Source organism: Myotis nattereri, assembly GCF_964212035.1.
Source record: "Myotis nattereri genome assembly, chromosome: 9".
Taxonomy (NCBI): Eukaryota; Metazoa; Chordata; class Mammalia; order Chiroptera; family Vespertilionidae; genus Myotis; species Myotis nattereri.
Window position 1 is genome coordinate 47594302 of NC_138084.1, and position 25467 is coordinate 47619768.

A 25467-nucleotide genomic window follows, 5' to 3' on the forward strand; every position below is an offset into this window, starting at 1 on the left:
TTATGGTTGGGTCACAACATGAGGAACTGTATTTAAAGGGCCAGAGGTTGAGATCCACTGCTCTAGTCCTTACCACCACCCAGCGATGCGAGTCTGGGAAAATCCCTTTTCTCTCTGGAACTCGGGTGCCCTGTGTTTGAAAGGGGTACTTCAATGAACTTCCTTTGCTGAAGGGCAGGGGGACAAGACAGCCTCAGCTGCGCTGCGTGAGGATCCTTCTGTGGTTTTGAGGAGTCAGGAATTTGTGGCTCAGCTCAGCAAGTCTCTACAGAGCACCTGTGGTCTCCGAGGTACTGTGCTGAGAGCCAGGGCTAGTGATGGGAATCACCTTCCTTCTGAAGTGGGAGTGGCTGGGCAATCGGGCACTGGGGCCAGAAGCCACACTACGGACACCTGGCAGTGAGGCCGAGGAAGGGCTGGTTTAGGGGAACCCGCTCTGCAAAGCACTGAGATGCTAGACCACAGATGCCAGCCTGTTGGCGGTGACCTGTACGGTGGGGGTCATTTTGTTCATTTAGGAAGAATAACTGCCTGAAAAGGGGGAGGATATGGCTTAGGTTCCAAACAGCTAAACAGAATTTTCAGACATATCAGCAACATAATAACTATACTAGTAATAAGAATAGCACTAACAGCAACAACACAAGCAGGCGTGACTGACTACTTATTATGACCAGGCTCTGTATGAGGCACTTGATATGTTTTTTCTGATCTTTGTAGCAATGTGTAAATTTGGTTTTATCTTCATTTTATAGATCATGAAATCAAGGCTTTAAGAGATCATGGATTTGCCCCGATTCATTCAAGAAATAACAGAAGCTGGAAATCCAACTCAGGCCCGACTAACACCAAAGCCAGTAATTTTGCCACAGGTAACAACTGCAAAGATGGACAAGATCTATTCTTGATCATCAAATTATGTTGATCATTATATCCCACATATGAGTGAGGTCAGGTGGTATTTATCTTTCTCCGACTGGCTTATTTCGCTTAGCATAATGCTCTCCAGTTCCATCCATGCTGTTGCAAATGGTAAAAGTTCTTTCTTTTTTATAGCAGCATAGTATTTTATTGTGTAGATGTACCACAGTTTTTTAATCCACTCATCTGCTGATGGGCAATGGCAGGGGAGATGGGGCGGGGGCGGTTAGAGAGCAACCAAAGGACTTGTATGCATGCATATTAGCATAACTAATGGACACAGACACTGGGGCGGTGGGGGCTTGCCTGGGGTGGGAATGGCTGGGGGGAGGGGTCAATTCAGGAAAAAGGAGACATACGTAAAACTTTAGACATTAAAAAAGAAAAGAAAAGATGGACAAGAAGATGCTTAATACATGAGTTGCCTGCCTTACTTTCCCTGTTTTGCAGATGAGGAAACTCAGCGCCCAGGAAAACTTTCTACCCCAGCGACAGTTTCAGGAACGAAACACAGTTCTCCAGGTTCCTTCTCATTCTCCCCGCTCCCGCCAACCCCGCCCCAGGACTCCGCCTCCAGAGGTGGAGACCTGCCTGGAGGTCCTGCTCACCCGCAGCCGGCGCCCGAAGACGGTGACCTGGCCCCGTGCCTGCTCCTTGCGCTGCCGCCACTCCACCAGGTTGAGGCCATTGTCGATGGGCAGCGTGACGTTCCTCTTGCCCACGGTGGGGTTGACAGTGCCGGCCAGCAGGTGGGGCTCAGTCTGCAGTGCCACCTCCATGCCATTGGCCAGCAGCAGCCGCAGGGAGCCATCCGCCCCGATGTAGTAGCTGTTCCGGACCTGGTCTGAGGGAGAGGAGAGGGACAGACTGCTCAGGAGGGACAAGGACGGAGGGAGGCAGGGGTGTGGTTTTAAAATGTGTTTATTTTTCTAATTATAGAAACAAAACATTATTATTAAAGAAAACGAGGAAAATATATGGACAACAGCCACAATCTCAATACCTTTCCTCCCTGCCCCCCCAAAAAACCCACTGTAAATATGATGGTAGTGTCCTAGATTTTTAGGATATTCCCTAATATAGTCAGAGTATAAAATGTGGCTTATAGTTTTTCACTGATTGTATTATATTGTTGAATATTTTTCATGAAAGACTTTACTAATGAATGAGCAGTAGTATTCCGTTGTATGAAAATAATTTATTTAACCAAGTTTCAAATAGATTTCTAATTATCGCCAGTTTTCATAATTACATGTAACACTGCAAATAAATATATTTTAAACATTAAGCTAAGTGAAAGAAGTCGGGCACAAAAGGCCTTGTATGGTGAATCCATTTATGTGAAATGTCCAGGACAGGCCAATTCATAGAGAGAGAAAGTAAATTAGTGAGGGGAAGGGGGAATGGACAGTGACTGCTAAAGGGTAAGGGTTTCTTTTTGGGAGTGATAAAATTTTTCTAGAATTAGATAACAGTAATAGTTGCATAATTTTGTATATATACTAAAAACCACTGAACTAACTGCACACTTTCAAAGGGTGAATTTTATGGTACTTGAAGAAATATATTTTTTGGTAAGTCAATGTATTCGTTTTGGGTTATTTAATCAAAACAGATTCCTGTAAATATTAGTAGAATGAAGGGTGAACATTTTTAAGGCTCTTGATGTAAACTAAGGTAACAGTGTTCTTTATAACAAGGTGAAAAATAACTCCAAAACTTAAATCACTGACAGAATGCCAAATATATTTGTGATTTAAAACATATATATGATTTAAAACATATATGTTTAAATATATGTATATATGTTTTAAACTATTGTTGTATATAAATACATTACAGATGGTCCCTGACTCGTAATGGTTCTACCTACGATTTTCCAGCTTTATGATGGTGTGAAAGCAATATTCTACATGATATTCAATACTTTATAATAAAATAAGGCTTTGTGTTTGATGATTTTGCCCAACTGAAGCTAATGTAAGTGTTCTGAGTACATTTAAACTAGGCTAGGCTAAGCCATGGTGTTTGGTAGGTTAGGTGTACTAAATGAATTTTCGACCTAGGATATGATATTTTCAACTTACAATGGGTTTATTGGGATGCAACCCCATCATAAGTCATGGAGCAGCTATATATATATATAACAGTAATTTAAAAAATAGATACGATTTTGAAGTTTTATATTTGGTTGAAACATTTTAATTCGGATCTGTAGCTAAAAGGTGCTTCTGGAGAAAAAAGTCAATTTCAGCTGTGAAATGCACACGGAATTCTCTTCTAAAAATGGAATGAAAATCTCTGACCTTATACTGCACTCTCCCGCCTCTTGTCCCTTCTCCACCTTTGCCTCTGCCTGCAATAAATGGTAGCCCAAGTCCTTCCTTAGAGGCTCTGCTTCGCTGTACTCTCTTCTCAGAAGCTTCCTCTGTATCTCTGGTTAGAATGAATGCCTCCCCCATATGCCCCTTCACCTCTCTCTGTGTTTCATTGGTGGTCTTGGTGGCTGAAGGATATAGGGTTCGCCCACCTGTTAATCACCAAATTCTCAAATACCTCAGTGCCTACGGTGAGAGGCACTCTGCATTGAGATTAAGATCAAGGGTTTTGGAGTCAGGCTATCTGAGTTCAAGTCCCAGCGCTGCCACTCTCCTGTTGTAAGACCAGGGGCTAATTCCTTGGCCTCTCATGTCCTTGTTTCATCTGCACACTGGGGCAATAACTGTGCTCTTACCTCACAGGATCAAGTGAGATGAGTACTTGGCATATAGTAAGTATCATATAAACTGTGGCTATTACTTGTTTTATGTGCCTGGCACTGTGCTGGTCACGGCCATGCATCTCGTCATCTCTGTCTCCACTACCCCATTTCACACGCCTGTCAGAGTGAACTTTTCCAGTATGACCATGGTCCTTTATTTGGAAAAAGGGAGATATTAGTAATACCTACTTCATCTGGTTATTGTGAGGATTAAATAGGACTATGAATGTAAAACACTAAAAAATATAGTTCATACCAATAAGTGTGCCAAAATGTTAGTTATCACTACCACTTTTATTGCACATGCTTAGTAAACATTTGCTGGACTGAACTAGATATATTCCGGGCTCTGACAAGCAATAAGGATGCTGTTTTTGTAGGAAACCCTCACTGAATCTTCCCTGCTAGAATAGCATCAAATGGGTCTCTCTCCCTCCCCTGTTTCCTCCCCTCTCCATTTTCTCTCTCACACACAGAATCCTAAAATCTGCCTCAAACTCGCTATGCATCATTCACCGACAATCTGTATTTTACTTCCTTTGAACAGTGAAAAAGCCTGTGTCAATTTATCTTTTATAAAGCTGCTTCCTCCTGAATCCACATACGTCCATTAATGGTGACTCTGGGTGGAACAGCATCTGCAGAGCCCCATCTCAATGACCCCCATTTAATGTGAGCTGTGACTTCCCAAGGCTGCTGCTCATTAGCAGCTCCTCCCTGTTTCTGCCCAGTGTTCAGATGTGAGATGAAACCGAAAGCGCTTTTTACAAAGACTACTGAGGCGGCTGCAGAACTGAGCATCTGGGCCTGGTGTGAACGAAGGAAGAGGAGCTTGGCAGAGGTACCAAAGAGGGAAAACAGGCCCCACGTCTCCTGGGGTCCAATATGTACTTTTCCTTTTCACATTGTACTGTCTCTGAAATTGCAATGTGTCTTAAGTCCTTATATGCATTTCAGGTGGTGGGTCTCCTTCCAGTCCCATCCCCCAACCTGAAAAGTTGTTATTAAATTGATGGTGCCTTTTAAAACCTTTTTGATGGCACTTTTGAATTTCCAAGAAAAAGTTGCCAAATATAAGAAAGCCTGCATTAACTTTTAAGAAAATTGCTCAAAGTCAGCTTAGAGGTATGGAACGGGTGAGACAAGTCTTAACCACAGGGAAGAAAAGGGGGCCTGAAGGACAAGGTGTCTGAGTAATGAGTGGCCTTGCTGTCCCTCGTCAGGCAGAAGCCTGGCTGGCTCGGCACTGGTACCTTCTCTGGGTAACAACCCAGTGAGAGCATCACACTGGGTGTGGCCCAACCCAGGGCTGCAGGTGCTTGGTGGGGAAGAAACTCTAGGGTTTGGTTTCTCTTTCTTTGAGAATTGCTATTGTTCTTTGAGTTCTTTTTTTAATTGAATTTACTGGGGTGAGATTGGTCCACAAAAGCATCCAGGTTTCAAGTGCACATCTCAACAAAACATCTTCTGCACAATGTATTGTGCACCCATCGCTCCAAGCAAAATCTCTTTTTGTCCCTGTTTCCCCTGCCACACACACTTTGCCTACCTCTACCTACCCTTTCTCTTTCCCTCTGGCTATCACCACACTGTTGTCTCTGTGTACACACACACACACACACACACACACACACACACACACACATTATTTGCTTAATCCCTTTATCTTCTTTCATCCACTCCCCCAACCCCCTTCCCCTGTGACAACTGTCAGTCTGTTCCATGTATCCATGCCTCTGTTTCTATTTTGTTCGTTAGATTCCACATATAAGTGAGATCATAAGGTATTTGTCTTTCTCTGAGTGGTTTATCTCACTTAGTCTAAAAATCTCCAGGTCTATCTATGCTTTTGCAAAAGGTAAGATTTCTGGTTTTTTTGTTTTTTTGTTTTTTTTTTTATGGCCTAGTAGAATTCCATTGTATAAATGTACCACAGCTTTTTTATCCACTCATCTACTGATGGGCACTTGAGCTACTTCCAAATCTTGGCTATTGTGAATAATGCTGCAATGAACATAGGAGTGCATATATTCTTTCGAATTAGTGTTTCAGGTTTCCTCGGATATATTCCTAGAAGTGGGATCACTGGGTCAAATGGGAGTTCCATTTTTAATTTTTTGAGGAAACTCCAGGCTGTTTTCCACAGTGGCTGTACCAGTCTGTATTTCCACCAGCAGTGCACAAGCATTCCTTTTTCTCTACATCCTCACCAGCATTTGTCATTTGTTGATTTATTGATGGTAGCCATTCTGACAGGTGTGAGGTGATATCTCATAATAGTTTTAATTTGCATCTCTCTGATGATTAGTGACATTGAGCATTTTTTCATGTCTCTTAGCCACCTGTATGTCCCCTTGGAGAAGTGTCTGTTAGGTCCTTTGTCCATTTTTTAATTGGGTTGTTTGTCTTCCTAGTGTTGAGTTGTACGAGTTCTTTATATATTTTGGAAATTATCCCCTTATCAGATGTATCATTGCCAAATATGTTTTCCCATACAGTGGGTTCCATTTTCATTTTGTTGATGATTTCTTTTGCTGTGCAAAAGCTTTTTAGTTTGGTGTAGTCCCATCTGTTTATTTTTTTCCTTTGTTTCTATTGCCCGAGGAAATATATCAGCAAAAACATTGTTATGAGAAATGTCTGACATTGTACTGCCTATGTTTTCTTCTGGATTTTTATGGTTTTGTGACTTACATGTAAGTCTTTAATACATTTTGAGTTTGTTCTTGTGTATGGTCTAAGTTGGTGGCCTAGTTTCATTTCTTAGCATGTTCTTTGATGTTTTTGTTTAAAGGCATAGAGACTTCATTTGGAAGTAAAAATGGTTGTGAAAATATACAATTATTTTCTAATGGCAAATCAAATTCAACTACTTCTTAATTAATTAGTTAATAGACTGGACAAGTACTTACTGAGCAATACTATGTGCTTGACCCATGCTGGCCACTTTATGGATATTGTCTAAAGAGAGGGTCTGAGCAACCCTGAGTCAGGCATTGCAAGTCAGTTCCATGTCCCAGACGCAGAAACTGAGGCTCAGAGAAGATGGACTCCATCCAGGTCACACAGGTAGGAACTGGCTCAGCAAGCACAGGGGTCCCAGTCTGTCTACCCCGGAACTCCTGCTGGGTGTGCTGCCCCACACCATGGGGTGTGGCTTTAACCTGCTTTCTTTTCCCCGAGAAGAAAATTGAGGGCCATGGTGATGTGGCAGAGTGAGAACTAGAATTTGGATGTCTGACATCCAGCCCAAGGTCCTTTTCAATACTTTGTGTCAAAGCTTCTGGGAGTACAAAAAGCCATGTGGTTTGCCAGCTGGTGTGGCTCTGTGGTTGAGTGTCGACCCATGAACCAGGAGGTCACGGTTCAATTCCTGGTCAGGGCACATGCCTGGGTTGCAGGCTCGATCCCCATGTAGGAGGCAGACGATCCATGTTTCTCTCTCATCATTGATGTTTCTATCTCTCCCTCCCTCTCCCTTCCTCTCTCTGAAATCAGTAAAAATATATTAAAAAACACAAAACAAAAAGCCCTGTGGGGTTGAGGGGGGGTCGTGCAGACTAAGCGAGCCTTTTCCTGTGCTGCCTTTTTTAAAAAATGCTTACTAAGTCCAGCAAAGCTGCAAGCTCCACTCTAAGTCACCACATCCCCTGAGAACAATTGTGGCAGACAGTTCACAGCAATGTTTCATCGACATGATTTAGCTGAAGCTAAAAGATCAAATCATATCAGGGATTACGTGATGGATGCAGACAGGAAGGGTCTCCTCTCCATGGACTCTCAGCAGAGGCACAAACCATTCTCACCTGAGCTTCAGGAAGGGCTCCTCCACGCCCAAATCCCTTTCATAATTAGGTGTAATTATTCTGTCCTTCGTCCTTGCTTGCACCTGAGTGAGAGTGAGTCTTTAATCTGAGAGCCATTAGAATGGCAGAACAGTGAGGTCACCTCGATTAGGAGCTAATGGATTCTCTACCCTTTGTTCTGATGATAATGGGATGAGAGATGAAATATTACTCTGAGGCTTCAGGGAGAGAATTTATAGGACTCAGGCTGGTGTGTTTTGCAGATTAGGTGGCAATACAGAGGGAGACCAGTTGTAAAGCTTTTAGCAGTTGGTTTCTTGTGTTATCCTTTTCCAAATGGGTCTCCCCACCCCTCTGCCTCAAAGTCCCCCAGCCCCCACCTGGCTTACCTTGCAGGAGTGTATAGAAGGCACCTGAGGCAGACAGGTTGGTGGTTATGGTGACATCATCTTTGCTGGAGGTCTCTACCTGGACATGCACTGAGCTGTCTGTATCACTTCGGAAACTGCTCACCTGGCCAGTAGGGAAGGTCACGTTTGTCAGGCGGCCAAAGCTGTCATACCTGAAAACCAAGGGGTAGTTCTGAGTAACAGGAATATAATGGTATTAGAGCCGGGACTTGGCACCTTCTACCTCATGCCACAGTTTTTGTGTGTTCTGCTTTTCCTTCAGTTTAGATGCATTTCCATGTCTCCTCCATCTCCTTACACATCATTTTCAGGATAAGGCTACACTTCCTGATACCCACTGCAGGCAAATGACTTACCTCTATGAGTCTTATTTTCTTAATTCCATAAAGTGGAGAGGATAAGTCCTCTCCTGCCTACCTCCCAGGATTACCATGAAGGACACGTGGATGTGCCCGTAGCTGTAAATGAATATTCACCCATGAAGGTAGAGATGATGTAACCATATGCTGACCCAGTCTCAAAGCTGGGGACTCCCATAGCTGGGGTGGGCAAACCTGATGCTTGAATACCCCCCAAGAACAGGTATGCAGATTTTATAAGAACAATACTAAGATGGGGCTTCCCAGGAAGCTATAGATCCTGGGAAAAGGGGACTCGGAATCCAAACCAGGACTCCACTGCCACATAAGCAGGCCAAACAAATAGGCACTTGAAATCTCTTCCCATCTAGATTCCATATCTGGCACCAAGCAGCTATGGATCTGCAGCTCTCACAACTCACAGCTTTGCTCTGGTGTGGTCCATCTGAAGCATTATAATTGCATCTTACTTTGTTTCCCCATTCTCCTGATAATAATAAAAGAAATACCTACCATCACTGAACACCTCCAACATACCAGGTATGGTGCCTTTTCATACAGTCTTTCATTTAAACCTCACAACTAGTCTAAACAGGTATATAATATCTTCCTTTTGGAGGAGGCTCAGGAATTGAGGCTCAGAAAAGTGAAGTCACCTGCTCAAGGTCACACAGGTAAGTGGGTGGAGTCAAAATTCAAACTTTGATCTATCTGCTTCCAAGCTACCACTTGCTTCTCTGTCTCCAATGAGCATGTCTGTCCTGTCTATTTGCAAGTATCCATTTTGTGCTCACCTACCTACTGTAGAGTGGCTGGAAGATGGCAGGGAGTAGGCTATTAACATGTGAGTGATTATTTTTAATTAGGGGAGGCTGAAGTGTAAAAAGGTAGGTTTAAATAGCCTTTTTGCACTTGTGTGTGAATGGGGAAAAACTTCTTCATCCAGATGTCAATATATACTTTGCTTCATGAATCTGCGTGCCATCCTTCTGCAGGGGCCATGCTAATCTTTATCTATCGTTCCAATTTCAGTAAATGTGCTGCCAATATTTCTGATTCCCACTCCTGCTCAAGCTTGCAGCCTGGGTTCATCCACATGTGTCTCCCCCATGTACTCTGGGTCTCCCACTGGACTTTGTTTCATGCTTTGCCTTTTTTACTGGAGTAAAGCTCGCCCCTGGGTCCCTGAGGGTTTTAACAATGGTGAAGTGAAAGGCCAAAAGTTCAGCCATGCTGGTTGTTCTGTGATTCCTTTAGCTGGGCCTAGCTTCCTGCCCCAATCCCTGGGTCCCACAGCTCATGTGGTTTCAGAGGAGGCTTGGGGAATGAGACCAGGCAGGAAATCTCCGAACCACTTTCTGCCCAAGGTCAGATGTGGGTGCTGCATGGATTCTGCCACCTGCCATCTCTTTCTGTCCCTGTGCCGGGTACTGACCCCATTCTTGACACTGAATGGTGACAGTCCCTGGCACAATCTGCCACAGAGGAGGTGTTGGTAAAGTTTAATGACTCATCAATCCTTGACCCAAGACTAAGTCAGAGGGAAGGACTGAGGGGCTTTGGGAAAGCTGAATCTCTGTTGCCGAGGATGAGAAAGGGGAATGGAAGCCCTTTCCAAGATGGCGAGCAACACAGTGGCTTCTACCATCTACCTCATGCCTGGGCTTGTAGGGGCAAGGCTGTGGGGCTGTTACCAGTCCTTTCAGAGCGCCTAAAGGTGGTTAAGGACCTTTAGAAACCTATTTCCTGTCCTGATTTCTCATTTTTCTTCCTAAGTACTGAGTCAGATTCTTGTGAGAAACGGTCAGTCAGGCTTAGGGCCTGGTGGAGTAGCCCGAGATCTGGACTGTGTCAGAGGTGCTGAGCACCTCTCGGAGCTGGGAAAGGGAGCCGTTCCGAAGGAGGGCAAGTCTGGGGCAAAGATCTGGAATGTTTGCCCTAAGGCCCTTCTCACCTGGAGACTCCCTGAGACTTTGCTCCCCTCCCTCTAGGAGAGGCTGGTGTTCTTTCTGACCCTTTAAGGCTGCTGGAAATTTGAGCAGGAAGGAATGTCACACCAATGTTTGCATGGTTACCTCTTGGAAGTAGAACTGCAGGTGATTTTAATTGCTTATTTGTATGTTTCATGTTCCCAACACTTCCTATAATTTACATGATTATTTTCATGATCAGAAGTGTTTTGATGACATACAGGGAGCATGTGACCACAGCTACCTTGGGGAGGAGGACCTTGTAAGTTACTGGCATTTAAAGAAGAGTCTCATTACCACACACCTGCCAATACCCATCTCCAGGCCTTGTCAGTAAAATACTTCTAGGGCACCCCACATTTTTTTATTTAAAAAAATATATTTTAGCCCTGACCGATTTGGCTTAGTGGATAGAGCATCGGCCTGCGGACTGAAGGGTCCCGGGTTTGATTCTGGTCAAGGGCATGTAGTTTGGTTGTGGGAACATCCCCAGTGGGAGGTGTACAGGAGGCAACTGATCAATGTTTCTCTCTCATTGATGTTTCTAACTCTCTGTCCCTCTCTCTTCCTCTCTGTAAAAAATCAATAAAATATATTAAAAAAAACCTCAAAAGGTATTTAAAAAAATATATATTTTATTGATTTTTTACACAGAGGAAGGGAGAGGGATAGAGAGTTAGAAACATCGATGAGAGAGAAACATCGATCAGCTGCCTCCTACACACCTCCCACTGGGGATGTGCCCACAACCAAGGTACATGCCCTTGACCCGAATCAAACCCAGGGACCTTCAGTCTGTAAGCCGACACTCTATCAACTGAGCCAAACCAGTTAGGATGGGCACCCCACATTTTTGAGCCCCAAATCAAAACTCTCTAAGACTGGCTCAGCCCTGGTCATCTTGACTGTACCATTGTCTTATGAGCAAACAGAGCTCTCATCTTTTAAATCAACAGGAAGGTCCATTACAGTCCAAGAAGTTCATGGGATGGATACTGATTCATTCTGGTTCTTTGAACACCTGTTATCCATGTGTATACTTTTTATTAATGAGACTACTTACTCAAACCCTCTACTTTCCTGACCTAACTGGCTAATAAAATTTTTTATTATACAATGCAGGACACTTAAAAAGGAAGTTTACAGTCTTATAAAGAATTGATAGAGAGACTATTGATTAGGCGTCAGATGTCATTTTAATACTACTTCTAACTAGGCCTTCTTTGTTCAAATGCCACCTCATAAAGCCCTCCCTGGTCTCTCCGGGGAGACTGGCACAGCTCTGTCATAGAATGTGTCCCCTGCCTCGATGCAGCTGATGTACAAGTTGCCTTCTGCTTAGGCCTGGGAGTGCTCGAGTCAGGGCAGGGCTGTGGCGTCAGCCAGCCAGGCTGGGGATCTGGATTCCAGCTCCTGCCAGCGAAGGGACCCTGCAGGACTGGCTCTCAGTTCATCTCTGCTTCCCCAGCACTGAGACCAGCACAGAGAAGACAGGCAGGGAATGTTGGCCGCACAAATAAATCCATGCATAATTGGAAGCACAGGGCCTCTTTCCTGCTCTTTTGGAGAAGAGGGACCATGATTCATGCACATGCTGCCACCTGTAGGACCTGACAGAGGCCTGGCACACAGTAGGTGCATCATCAACATCTGCTGAATGCACAAACACGGAGACAACTGCTTACATTAAATGGTACTTGAGCAAGCTCAGTAGGCATCTCCCTAGAGTTTTCATCCCCAAGACAGAAAGAAGCTTTGCATAAAGGCAGACAATTGTAATTATTATTGAAGGTAGCCTGTAACACATAATTAAATCGAGCCTGAAGAAGATGCCTGAGAAGGCCCCATGCCTTCAAGACCTGGTTTTCATTTTATATGAGATGGCTGAAAAACAGTAATTTCCACTCCTCACATTTTCCATTAGAAGGACTGAATGTCTTAATTAAGTGAACATCAAATGGAACAGCCAATTTATAGAATTTTCTTATCTCCTATTCATTCACTGCGGTGCCTTCCAGAACTTGAGAAATGCCACTGGATCTCTCTGCTGCCTGATCGATACCTGCGATTATCCCATTAGATCACCTGCTTCTGCCTCTGCGGGGAAGGGCTGGAGCTGCCCATCCTCAAGACCTTGGACACTGTTGCCCTGTGGCCCCCTCTATGGAGCCATTTCTCTTCCTGCTGCACAGCTGCAAAGAGACAGGGGGTGGGAGGGCATTGCTGCCCAACAAGGGACAGGGGGGTAGTTCTCTGCACTCTCTGGATTCCAAGAGGCTGCTCCTGACCTTGGTCCTGTGATTAAGTGACTTCTGGACAATGGTTTAGTTACTTAAAGTACTGGCAAATATTCTTTCTTTCTACAAGAGGAATGAAGGAGCGTGAGGATGTGGGAATAGAAGGTCCTTGGAGCCAGATGGTCTAGGCTTTGAATCCAGGCTCTCCACCTGCCAGCAATGGGACTCTACTGGCTCATTCATTTCATTTCTTATAGAGCATGTGTTCCTAGAAGCAAGTGTTCTGTCTTCTCTCTCATCATTGATGTTTCTCTTGCTAATAACCAACCCTCACCACACTGACATTATTGCAGGCAGATTATGCAATCTAACCTCTGGAAGCCTCTATTTTCTCCTCTATAAAATGAGGGTAAGGATACCTATCTTAGACAGAGATTGTGGAGATCAAAAGGTAACATATTTAAAAGGAAATGCCAATGCTTACCCGGGCCCACAGGACCCAACAAGGCTTCTTTCACTAGTCTGTCAACCTCCTGAGGGAAGGGACTTTGTGTGGTCACTGATGCATCCTAGAACTAAGAAGAGTGCTTGGCAGATGCTTAATAATGTGAATGGTTGTTGGTTGAAAGACTTGCTCCTTTCTGCCTCTCTTTTTGATTTCACTTTGAACCCTACTCCTCCAATACTTCCTGCATTCCTTCACATCTGCTCTGTTCTGCAAACATACCAAGCTCTAACCAGGCTTGGGGTGCTCTCACTTACTGTTCTCCTGGCTGGGAATGCTCTTCTCTCCCATCTCGGTATGGCTAGTTCCTTCCATTTTTCATGCTTTAGTTTAAATGTTATCACTTCATGCCTTTCCTGATCACCCTTTATGAAATAGATAGGTCCTCCCATCTCTATTACATTATTTTATTGTCTTCATTATACATATTATATTGTTTATGTGTTTACTTATTTGTTATCTGTCTCTTCCCTCTAGAATATAAGCTCCGTGAGGAAAGGAACCCTGTACGCATTCTCAGTGCCTAGAAGAACACCCAGCATATAAAAGGTGCTCAATACATATTTCTTGGATGAATAAATGAGTGAATGGTAGATGTTGTTTTTTTTTTTCCCCAGAGAATAAGTAAGAACTCCTCCCCTTTAACTCCCCACTTCCCTATGAGGAAGGGAAAGTTCACTAATATTCATCAGGTACCATTTAGGTACCAAGCACCATGCTTATAACCATCTTTTGAGGTAGGTATTATTATCATCATTTCACAATTGGTGAAGCTGAGACTCAGAGAGGAGAAATCACTTGCCTAAGATCACACAGCTAGCAGAGGAATATAGATTCAAAACCAGGCTGTGTTCCTTCATCAGGCTTCCCATAAAAATGATGCTGTTTCAAATCAAAACCTTCGTGTTCACCACTATGTTAACGAAAATATTGTGTTTGGAAATCTAAGTCAAGAAGACTGACAGCTTTCTCTTCAAGATACTTTGCTTTGATACTACTGTTACCAGTACTGACCCTTCCGTGATGCCGGCCCCCACTCAGGGGGTATGATGGGGATGACCAGATGACTGGCTTTTCATAATTCTTTCTACTGACTTTTCTTCACTCCATTTCCCCAAAGCATCTTCGAAGCACAGGGAAAGAAAACACATAAAAGATTCATATAGTTGCCGTGAACTTGGATCTCAGAAGAGGACCACTAAAGAGTATCTTCACACACACTGCAAGGCTTTCTTCTTCACACTCAATACTTCACATCTCAAACCTTTGAACTCTGTGCAGCTGTGGCTGAAAATGCCAAATTGCCTCTCTGATACTAACCTTTGTTGACTGGGACTTTTTTGGTTGGAAAATAAAGGATTTGATTTTTATGCTTTTCATCTATGACCACCATCATCAACAAGAACAGCCCATGCACACAGAGAGTTCCCTTGATTTTAGGTCATTATAATAGATGGTGTCACTACATTATTAGTTCCTCTAACAGGATACATTTTGGCTTCTGCAATAAAAACTAATACTTGTTGCCCATTTCCCATAGAATTAAGTCCCAACAATGAAATCTAGCCTTCAGGTTTTCTAAGATCTGGTTCACCCCACACTATACGTCTTATCTCTCACTGATGATGTACTTGAGGCAGTGCATCTAGGAGAAAGGATTCAGGTAGATCTGGGACTGAATCCTGGCTCTGGAAGGTATACAATGTCATAGAGCCAGTAGGTGTCTGCCCTGGTTATTCTCTTTTTACCCCTCAGATCCTTTCTGTGCCCTTCTCTGCCCAGAAGAGCTGAACCTCACAGACTACATCTCTGGGCCCTCTTGCTGGCTTGCTTCTGGTTGGATTCAGTCAAAGGTAGGCACTGGCCCAAGAAATTAGGGATCTAGAGTTTTTCTTTTTCCCCTTCTCCTTCAGTACTATGTTTCTTTTGTTTTTTAAATATGTTTTTATTCACTTCAGAGAGGAAGGGAGAGCGAGAGAGAGAAACATCAATTATGAGAGAGAATCATCGATTGGCTGCCTCCTGCATGCCCCCTATTGGGGATTGAGCCTGCAACCTGGGCATGTACCCTAACTGGGAATTGTACCGTGACTTCCTGGTTCCTAGGTCAATGCTCAACCATTGAGCCACACCAGCCAGGCATTACTGTATTTCTAATAGTGGCTGTATCTATCTGCAATTACTGTTTCTACCAGATGGCTTCTCTTCCATGGTTACAGCACCCACTGAATTCAGTAACAATATCCTATTCTTTCCCTGCTTTGCCCTTCAGCCTGATGGTTGGTCATGGCTGTTCACTATTATTACTGCCTTGGATGCCTTACCATCCTTTCTTGGTTCCCTTGTCCTTGCTTATATCTCTATAACATTTATTTATTTGAAATATATTTTTGTTGGGTGTAGAATTCTAGGTTGACAGGTTTTTTCCCCTTTATTTTCAGCACTTTTGTCTTCTAGCTTGCATGGTTTCTGATGAGAAGTCTGTGTAATTATTATCTTTGTTCTTCTGTATGAAATGCCTTCCACTTACTCCCCTCCCACTGCCTCCCCCCCAGCTGCTCAATATTTTCTCTTGTATTTAGCAATTTGAATATATGCCTGGGAGTGTGTGTGTGTGTGTGTGTGTGTGTGTGTGTGTGTTCTGCTTGGTCTCTCTGAGCTTTTTGGGTCTATGGCTTGGTGCCAGTCATTACTTATGGATAATTCTCAACCATCAAATCCTCAAATATTTTTTTTGGTCTTATTCTTTCTCTCTTCTCCTGGAATTCCACTTCCATTAATATAAACCAGCTGATATGACCCCTGGCTCTTGGATATCCAGTTCTGTATTTTTTCACTGGTTTTTCTCTTTGTATTTCAGTCTGGGTAATTTCTTTTTGTTTTTGAAGACTTGAACTTTTATTTTCATAATTTGGTCTCTGTTTCACAACTTCCTTTCAATTTGGTAGTGTGTATTTCTTTTTTTAGTATTAGAAAAAGATATGTCTCAAGGCTTTTTGTAGGATATTTAGTGATTTGTCATTTTGCCTATACAATAGTAGCTATAATTTCACTTGATCTTAGCCAAAAGGCCGAGAAGCGATAGTAGCTATAATTTCAGTTTATTTTGAAAATAGGTCCAAATTTACTTGAACTATAATTATAATTTTGAATGCTATTTAAAAATAGATGCTATGTTATTAAAAATAGATGCTTTATATCTCAATAAAGCTGTTATAAAACAAAACAAAATAGGTGCTGTATGTACGTGGTCTTGACCAGTTGGAGCTTATATCACTGCAAGCAGATATCCAAAAAAAAAGCTGTCATTCAAATGACTTGAATTATATATAAACTAGTGGCCCTTGCGTGACGATTCGCGCAATAGGCCTTCCTTCCCCTGGCTGATGGCACTGGTTTTCCTTCAGCACCTGGGATCCAGGCCTTTGGTCCAGCCGCAGCAGCGAGGCTTGGCTTCTCTGCTCTGGCTGCTCCCAGCCCCTCCTTTTTTTTTTTTTCCAGCTCCTCAAGCGGAGCCCAGGGTGGGCTGGAAGCCTGGAAGCCTGGAGACCCAGGCCCCCAGCCCCTCCTTGAGCGGAGTCCAGGGCCGGCGGGAAGCTTGGCTTCCTCTGTCACTGGGAGCAACCCAAGTCTCCTGCTCGCTCCAGCTCCATGGCCACCGCCATCTTCAGTCATCTTCAGTCTTCACTCCACGCCTGCATATGCAAATTAACCACCATCTTTGTTGGGTTAATTTGCATAGTTGCTCTGATTGGCTGTAGTGGAGTGGTGGAGTGACAGTTAATTTGCATGTTTCTCTTTTATTAGTGTAGACTAGAGGCCCGGTGCACAAAAATTTGTGCACTCGGGGGGGAGGGGGGGTTCCTCAGCCCGGCCTGTGCCCTCTTGCAGTCTGGGAACCCTCAGGGGATGACCACCTGCTGGCTTAGGCCTACTCCCCGGGGGATTGGGCTAAACTGGCAATCAGACATCCCTCTGTAGCTGGCAGCCCTTGGGGGATGCCCACTTGCCAGCGGGGAGCAGACCTAAACTGCAGTCGGACATCCTTAGTGCTGCTGAGGAGGCAGGAGAGGCTCCCACCACCACCACCGCTGTACTGGCAGCCATCAGCCTAGCTTGTGACTGAGCAGAGCTCCCTGCTGTGAGAGTGACTGACCACCAGAGGGTCTGCCCCTGGTGGTCAGTGTGTGTCATAGTGACCAGTCATTCCCAGTCCTTCTGCTGTTAGGGTCAGTTTGCATATTACCTTTTACTATATAGGATAGAGGCCTGGTGCACGGGTGGGGGCCGGCTGGTTTGCCCTGAAGGGTGTCTCGGATCAGGGTGGGGGTCCCGCTTGGGTGCCTGGCCAGCCTGGATGAGGGGATGATGGCTGTTTGCAGTTGGTCACACCCCCTTCAGGGTGGGGGTCCCCACTGGTGTGCCTGGCCAGTCTGGGTGAGGGCCTGAGGGTCGTTTTCAGGCTGGTGGGCAACTGAAGCTCCCAGCCTCTCCTTTTTTTCTGTTTTATTTATTTATTTATTTATTTATTTATTTATTTTTATTCTGGGATTTATTTACCTCCTATAGCTGTCACTGGAGCTGAGAGCCGGCTCCAGCTTTGAGGCTGTGGCTGGCTGAAAGCAGGTACCTGGGTTTGTTTAGCTTCTATAATTGAAACTCTGTTGCCATCACTGGCACTCTAAGCTCTGAGCCCGCTGGTGGCTGAAAGCAGATTTCTGGGTTTGTTTAGCTTCTATAATTGCAACATTGTTGCATCTGGAGCTCAGAGCTGGGCTGCGGCAGGTGGGGAACCTTTGCTTCCTCCGTCACTAGAGCAAGCAAGCCTCTCATTTGCTTTAGCTGCGTGGCTGCCGGCCACCATCTTGGTTGGCAGTTAATTTGCATATCTCCCTGATTAGCCAATGGGAAGGGTAGTGAAGTTATGGTTAATTACCATGTTTCTCTATTATTAGATAGGATATGAATGACACTAATATGTAGATATTTCTGTTAAATCTAAAGTGAACCTAAAGTAGTCTTTTGATAGGGCAATTTGTTCAGTCTTGTTGATCAACATCAGGATTATTGTTTGAGAAACTGGGTAATTTCTATAGACCTATCTTCTTTCCTTAGCTGTGTCAAGTCGACTGATAAGCCCATCCTAGGAGTTCTTCATCTCTGTAACTGTTTTACTGTTTTTTGTTTCTAGTATTTCCATTTTATTCTCTCTTATAGTTTCCATTTCTCTGCTGAAAGTATCCATCTGATCTTGTTCACCTTTTCCATTAGGGCCTTTAACATAATTATAGTTTAAAAATCCCTGAAAAAAAGTTTTAACCTCTCTGTCATATCTGAGTGTGGTTCTGTTGATTACTTTGTCTCTTGGAAGTGGGTTGTGCTTTTTTTTTTTTTTTTTTTGCCTATTTGTATGTTCTGTTGAAAGTGTCACATCTTGTTTAGCACCTTAGAGATGGATGTAACAGGTTTTATGCCTTAAGATGGGTATGAGTTTCCTTCTGCTAGTATTTTAGTGTGGGTGCATGGGTGCAGGAGTTAGTTTACTTAGGATTTGAACTGGCTTTGAAGTCTATTGTTTCTATGGCTAACCTTAGTGCATCACAGGCTTTAAATTCTGCTATCCACCTTGGGTTTAGGGTGCTAAACTTTCCCCCTCCCCTCAGTGTTAGCTCCATCCTCAGCTTTAGGTTCCCTCTTTGTGCTGCCTCTCAGAGAGGGTCTCTTTCCATGCTCTTGTCCATTTCTTATCTTTTCCCAATACTACTGTGCTTTTCACTGTTGGGTTTAGCTTTTTAGCTAGTGGTAGGGGCTGGTGAGCTCCACCTAGACTCTTTGCTCTCACCATTGTTGTTTATCTCTCTATTGCTCTGATTAAACCTCAGTCTTATATACCCATGTGTCCCTGAGTCTCAGCAGTGCGACCTCTTCAGTGCCCCTGCCCCTTTTCAGGCTGTAATTCTGAGCCCATTGCAGATTACTACCCTCCCAGAAGAAGTTTAAAAAATGTTTTCTTCCCTCATTCAGCTGTAATGGGTTTCCACCAGTGCCTAAGTAGGATAGAGTTAGCTGCCCTTCTTGCCACAGATTAAGGCTTCTGTTCCATGTGGGAGGAAGGTGCGTAGAGTCTGGATAGAGCAGGCAGATATTTGAGTCCCTCCCTCAGCAACTGCTGTACCCCTCCCCGAAGTATACTTGCATACAAGGCACACTTTCTTAAATCTTTCTCCACTTCTTCTTGAGAGTACCTGCAGGGGTTTGAGGAGAAAGGTCTGAAGAGAATGTGGGCTCCTCCAGTCTCTGCAGCCCCCAAGGGTTTCATACCCTTAGCATTTGTAAACTTACCAGCTAGCCTAGTGGGACTCTTCTTCCTGGTAACTGGTTGCACTTACCAGGGAAGCGAGGGCTCCCATCTTGTCTTTCTCTTCGGAGTCAGTCGCCCCTTGGATTGCCTCAGTTTATTGCCCTCTGGCCTCAGAGAAGGAGTTTAAGGAAAACTCATGAATTGGCCATTTGTCTGGCTTACTTTTTTTTTTTTTTTTGGTAAGACTAGGAACAATGCTCTTTCTAGCTCTTACATCCTCAGCAAAACCCAGAAGCCCCAGGCTCTTCATTTGAACCTTTTGAGTTGAATTCTAGATCCTGCTGGGAGCAATGACAGTGCTGAAGCTGGGATTCGAATCTAGTATCCTTCTAACTACAGCATATTTTCTCTTCCCTTCTTGATCTCCTTTCCCTTCTGGATTTATATTTCATTCATAAAATACTTGCTGTACACCTATTAGGTGGCAAGCCCTAAGCTTGATACAGAGATAAATTAGGGTCTCACAGGAGTTAATGTTAGCGTAACTATGACAGGGGCTGTCAGGGGACACCAGAGCCACTTCCCCCTATGAAACTTGGGGAAACAGATTGCTCCTGCCTACTCAGCAAGCCAGTCTTGGAACCTCATGCTCATCAGGCCATTTTCTTAGCCATCAAATGCCATTGACCCAGGAGCCAAGTCTGAAATGAATGATGCCACATATTGGAGATGAAGGTTGCATTATAGATTCCTTTGAAGTTTTCTACCAGCAGATCTGTGGGCTGAGGGAAGGAAACTAACCTTGATTCCTCAGAATTGTGAACTCTTTAAGTCAAGTTTCTCTGAAGTGTGTGATATTTATGTTACATGTATTATTTAATCTGTTGAGAGGATCGATTAAGCCAACTTAAAACTGGTTTCAGTAATAGCCCATGTCACAGGCAAGCCTGGGCTTATTTTTTTTTTTTTTTAATATTAAAGCATTTGGATTGGAATTCACTAAGCTGCCTCATGGAGCCAAAAGTAGAAAATTCACTAGAGCAATGGTGCCTTGGAAAATCTGTCCAAATTTGCCTAGCTGGCTGAGCACCAACCTGTGAACCAGGAGGTCACAGTTTGATTTCTGGTCAGGGTGTGTACCTGGGTTGTGGGGGGTGTGCAGGAGGCAGCTAATCAATGATTCTCATCATTGATGTTTCCATCTCTCTCTCTCTCCCCCTCTCCCTTCCTCTCTGAAATAAAAAATATATTCAAAAAAAGAAAAATCTGTCCAAATTTATGTTAAGAAACACCATAATGATAATAATATCACACCTTTACTTCTTGGGAGCTTCATAGTTTGTGAAGTACTTTTACTTTCAGGGTTTATTTAGTTTTTCTTTTTCTTTTTTTAAAAATATGGAACGCTTCACGAATTTGCGTATCATCCTTGCGCAGGGGCCATGCTAATCTTCTCTGTATTGTTCCGGTTTTCGTATATGTGCAGCTGAAGCGATCACTATTTAGTTTTTCTGATTCTCACAATGGCCCTGAAATAGGGTAGAGCAGGCATTATTTCTGGTTGAGACTTGTGTCTGGAAGCCAGCCAGCCTGCCCGAATCACAGAGCGATCACCCAGTGAGAACAGCTATCTGGTACCCTCACCTGTGCTCACAATCTGAGCTGGACCAGTTTTCCTTGATCCACTCTGCATGCCTTTTCCCAGCCCATTTTGGATATTCTCAGAGACCTGACCCTTTCCTAGTTCTGATCTCTGAGATGTGCTACTTGATCCTGCTCTTCTGGTCTGACCTCTAATTCCCTATCAACTGCAATTACAACCTTTGTCTGCTCCTTTGATTCACCTACTTGAAGCTGCTCCCGGTTACATCTTCCATGCCCAAACAACATTTCTGCAATTACTGGTGCTGTCACTAATACGGCTTGTAATTAATAATAATAATAATAATAGTAATAATAATAATAAATTAATGACAACAACCACAGCAGATATCATTTGAGTACTTATGATGAGTAAGACATTGAATTTTCCATATTTTATCTCTTTGAAATTTTGAACCTCAGACTATCCCTATAAATAGATTCTATTTCTATCTGAGTCACAAAGAACTTAAGGTGAACCCAGTCAGTGTAGTTAAAAGAATACAGATTTGTGTTCTGGCTCTGCCATGTACTCATGGTGATTTTTGACAGACGAGTTACCTAATCTCACTGTCCCTCAGTCTGTTCCCCTGTAAAAAATGTGGGTGATAATTTCTACCACCTGAGGTTGCTGTGAAAATTAAATGGGAAAGAGCCTGACACATAGTAGGATCTCAAAAAAATGAGTTTCTATTTTTATTTTAGGGCTTTTATCTTCCACTCCTGGGTAATGCTATTTAGTGGATACTTTGGAATTCCGAATGCGATTTTATACAAAGCGACTGTACTAACTTCTCCTTCTTAATAAAACATCAACTCTGGCTGTATATTTTATCAGGGAAGCCAGAGAGGGAGAAATGGGGTCCTTTCTGGGAGAGTTGTAGGAAATGGTTTTAGATTTCAGGGTTGGTAGAGAGTAACGGGTGCAGTGATGTGTAAGAATTCAGTTTGGGATTAGAGAGTGACCTTGGGAACTAATTGAGTGTACCAACTTGCTCTGACAAAGAAACCCCTGTACTGGCTAAATAATATATAAGAGGTTTCCGTCGGGCAATGGGGGAAAATGGAATTATTTAGCGTATTTCCATTTCAGTGAGTTAATCAAGATAATTGCTGTTTTCCTGGATCTTTGTCTTTTCTTTATAATTAACAAGGAATTTAGCCAGTGAACTTTGAACAAATTGCTGTGACATTTTTTGGTGCACATTGTATTTAAAAACCTATTACAGATCCTTTTCCTTCGAATTCTAGGACTGTGAGAAACGGATGCTTGATCAAGCTTAAGAAAAATTTACGGCTCAAAGATTCAAGTTCATTTGGGATTAATAAACAGCAGCGGGAAGCAAGGCAGAGCTCAATGAGCATGTGCTCCGGCATCAGACATATGTGTTCTATGTTCTCACATATAACAGTGGATGAATGAGCCTCTCTGAATCTCAGTTTCAATTTCTGTAAAATGGATAATATCACCCATTTCCCATAGTTGGTGTGAGAATTAAATGCAACCATGTGGTTTCTAACCCGTGTCTGGTGCGCAACAAGGCTAGTTCCCTCCCCAACTCCTGCATACTTATCTAACGGTCATGTGCTCAGCAGACTCAGTTGTCTGGAATGTAGCTAAGACCTTAAAAAGAACCTTAAAATCTAGGTAGAAAGGGAGATATTATGAAGTCCACTGATTAAAATAGCGTATAGAGAAACATCTCAGATATATTTGGTTTTTAATAGGATTGGAATGAACTGATCTCTGGTTCTCTGACCACACCACGGAGGAAGCCCTATCCTGGGTGAAGAGAAGGGAAGTGAGCTACTTGAGGGGGCTCTATTGCAGAAACAACTAGTGACTCAATAGCGCCACCCCGAGGGAAGAAGCAGTACAACTATACCTATTAGACACAGGACCCGATAAAAGAAAGTGCAGAATCATTTGGGGCAGGAGGGAAGGGTCCTATAGCCTTACCGCCTCACTTCCTTGAAACTATCTTCATATTACAGCATACTATGCAATTGTGGGTGTTCCTTATGAATGACCTTCACTCATAAAAATAAAGATTTCATTGTATAATGTGTTTGAGAAGGGAGGCACGTAAAGCACTTCATAAGTTCCATCCAAAATGGTTAAAGTGAAAAAAAAATTTTTTTTAACTTAAGATGTGAGCTTTGGTAATTGGACAATTCATCTACATGGAAATGTTCCTTTCCCCATTGCCATATCTCTGGACAGTGGTCATACGAAGATGCTAGCACTCTTTCAAGTACTTTTCATCTACGTCACCTCCCTGTGGTATATTGAGAAGGTAGTCATTGTTTCCATTTCACAGATGTGGAAACTGAGGCCTCCTGAGATTACGTCCATGGGAGAGCTGGGATTCCAGCTCAGTTCCTCTGACTCCAAAGCTCATGCCTTTTCCACTACAATATGTTCCTTCCCAGGCGCAAGCATCTCGAATATGAACACGCAGAATATATTATAGGTATGCAACCCAAATCCTGAACTAAAATGACATAACAAAAATTAACACTCCATCAATTCACCTCTAATCCTATAGTACATCTCATGAAACAAAACTATTAAATGGCCTTGCCTGGTACTTACTCATAAAATGTTGTCCATCCATTTTCATTGCTTTTAGTTGCCAGAAGGCCAGAGTTGCCATGGTATGTCATCATGGCCAACTCGTGTCCTTGTGTGGTCACACTCCTGAGTGCACTGTTTGTGCCCATAGTCATCCAGTACACCTGGCCATCTGGGCCCACCAGCCAAAGGGGCATCCCGGTAGAGTCTCGGCTGATGTCCACCCTGTTGCCATTGTTGTCTGTGATGAATGTGATGTCATCATCTCCAGTGTAGGTAAAGTTGTAGAGGTAATCTCCTGTGGGCAGGCTTTGGGTGTACAGATGCTTGCCACTGGTATCAAACAGGTAGAGCTCCTGGTCAATTGGCGAAGACAGCTCATACATGTTCTGGGTGTTGAGGAAAGGCTTGTTCTTCCTGATAAACCGAATTCGGATATTCCCAAGGTCGGCCACGTAGAGTTCCCCGTCAGCACATACAGCTAAGGAAGATGGGGTATTCAGCTTTGCATCCTTGGCATAACCATCATCTCCAGAGAAACAATCACAGTTGGCATCATTTTTACAGTCACAGCCACTCGGGGCCCCAGCCACTAGTGAGATCTCTCCGCTTGTGGTAACCTGCCTGATTCGGTTGATCTTTTTCTCATCCGTCTCAGCGATATACAGGACGCCATTGTGAGAGACAGCCAAGGCGGTGGCTGACTCCAGGGTTGCATGGATGGCCACCTTGCTCAGCAGAAAGTGGTCGATGCCGGGGACCTGGCAGTGCATGGGCCTCCCAGCAACAATGCGCACCTGGTGGTTTTCAGAGATTTGCAGAACCACGTTGTTGTCGAGGACATAGAGGGAGTTGTCCATTGGGTTGATGGCTAAGTCTGTGGGCCACTCCAAGCGAACCTGACAATGGAGACACCAACACTCAAATGCTTGGCAAAGTGCCCACCACTAATCACCCCATACTCTCCATATGGTCCATAACAGTGTCCCAAGTGCCTTCACATGCCTGGTCCTCACAGCAGTCTGTCATCCACAATGGATGTCAGGCCCCTATCAGAGTGAAATCATGCAAGACATCTGATGGCCTCTATTAGACTGACAAAACATGAAGAACAACAACAAAAAAAAAAGCAAAGAAACAAAAAAGTAGGCAAGAGACAGACTTTGGAGTCAGATAGGCCTGGGTTCATATCCAAGCCCCACCACTTATGACCTTGGGCAGGTCCTTTGCCTCCCTGAGTCTCAATATTCACATCTGTAAAATGGAATGACCACAGGGCGGAGAGCCTGACCCACAGTAAGTGCTCAGAGGATGGTAGCTAATGCTATGGAAGTGGGAGGGGAAGAATGATAGAGTCTGAAGTAGGTGTTGCCCAGAGGCTTAAAAGAAACTCTTCATGAACTGTTGATATAATTTTTGTATGAAAGATGACTTCTCAATTCTTGGATTAACACGTGGCTAGGTGCTGGGGATATAAAGACAGAATAACCATGGACCCTCTCTGACATAGTTCCAGACCAGTGATTTCCAAATTTGGCCACCCATTCAAATTACCTGCAGTGATTTTAGAAAGTATTGGTGCTCAAATCCCACCCCTGGTCAACGAAGTCAGATCCCTGGTTGTAGGGCTCAGGCCCTGGCATGATTTCCAAAGCTTCCTGGGTGATTCTAACATGGGGCTGGAAATGACAACCGGATCCTGTCTCCTCCCTGTGTGATCACCGGCCCAGCAGCACTGGCCTCACTTTGGAACTAGTCAGAAATGCAGAATGTCAGGTCTCACCCAAACCTACTGCGTCAGAAACCGTATTTAAACAACATCCCTGGAGACTCCCATGCACACTGAAGTTTGTGAAGCCCTGCTCTAGATAATGGTGTTTATTGCCATGGAGAACAGGTGCTCCTGGCAATGGGAAGGAGGGGTTCAGAGGTCCTGGGCCCCATGTCGGAGCCTCTTCTGAGCTGGCAGGGACCATGGTGA

At 43.8% G+C, this 25467-nt stretch overlaps 1 protein-coding gene across 1 annotated transcript in view; it reads right to left on the bottom strand.

Annotated features, from left to right (window-relative positions):
- Positions 1-24587, bottom strand: part of TENM4 (teneurin transmembrane protein 4) — a 42768-nt gene extending 18181 nt beyond the window's left edge. The window contains exons 1-3 of the mRNA XM_081100106.1: positions 23508-24587; positions 7878-8050; positions 1530-1765 (exon numbers count right to left, since the gene is read on the bottom strand). Of these exons, the coding sequence (XP_080956232.1) occupies positions 1530-1765; positions 7878-8050; positions 23508-24346 (1248 nt within the window). The 5' untranslated portion in view covers positions 24347-24587. The remainder of the gene's footprint in view (positions 1-1529; positions 1766-7877; positions 8051-23507) is intronic.
- Positions 24588-25467: the final 880 nt, after the last annotated feature.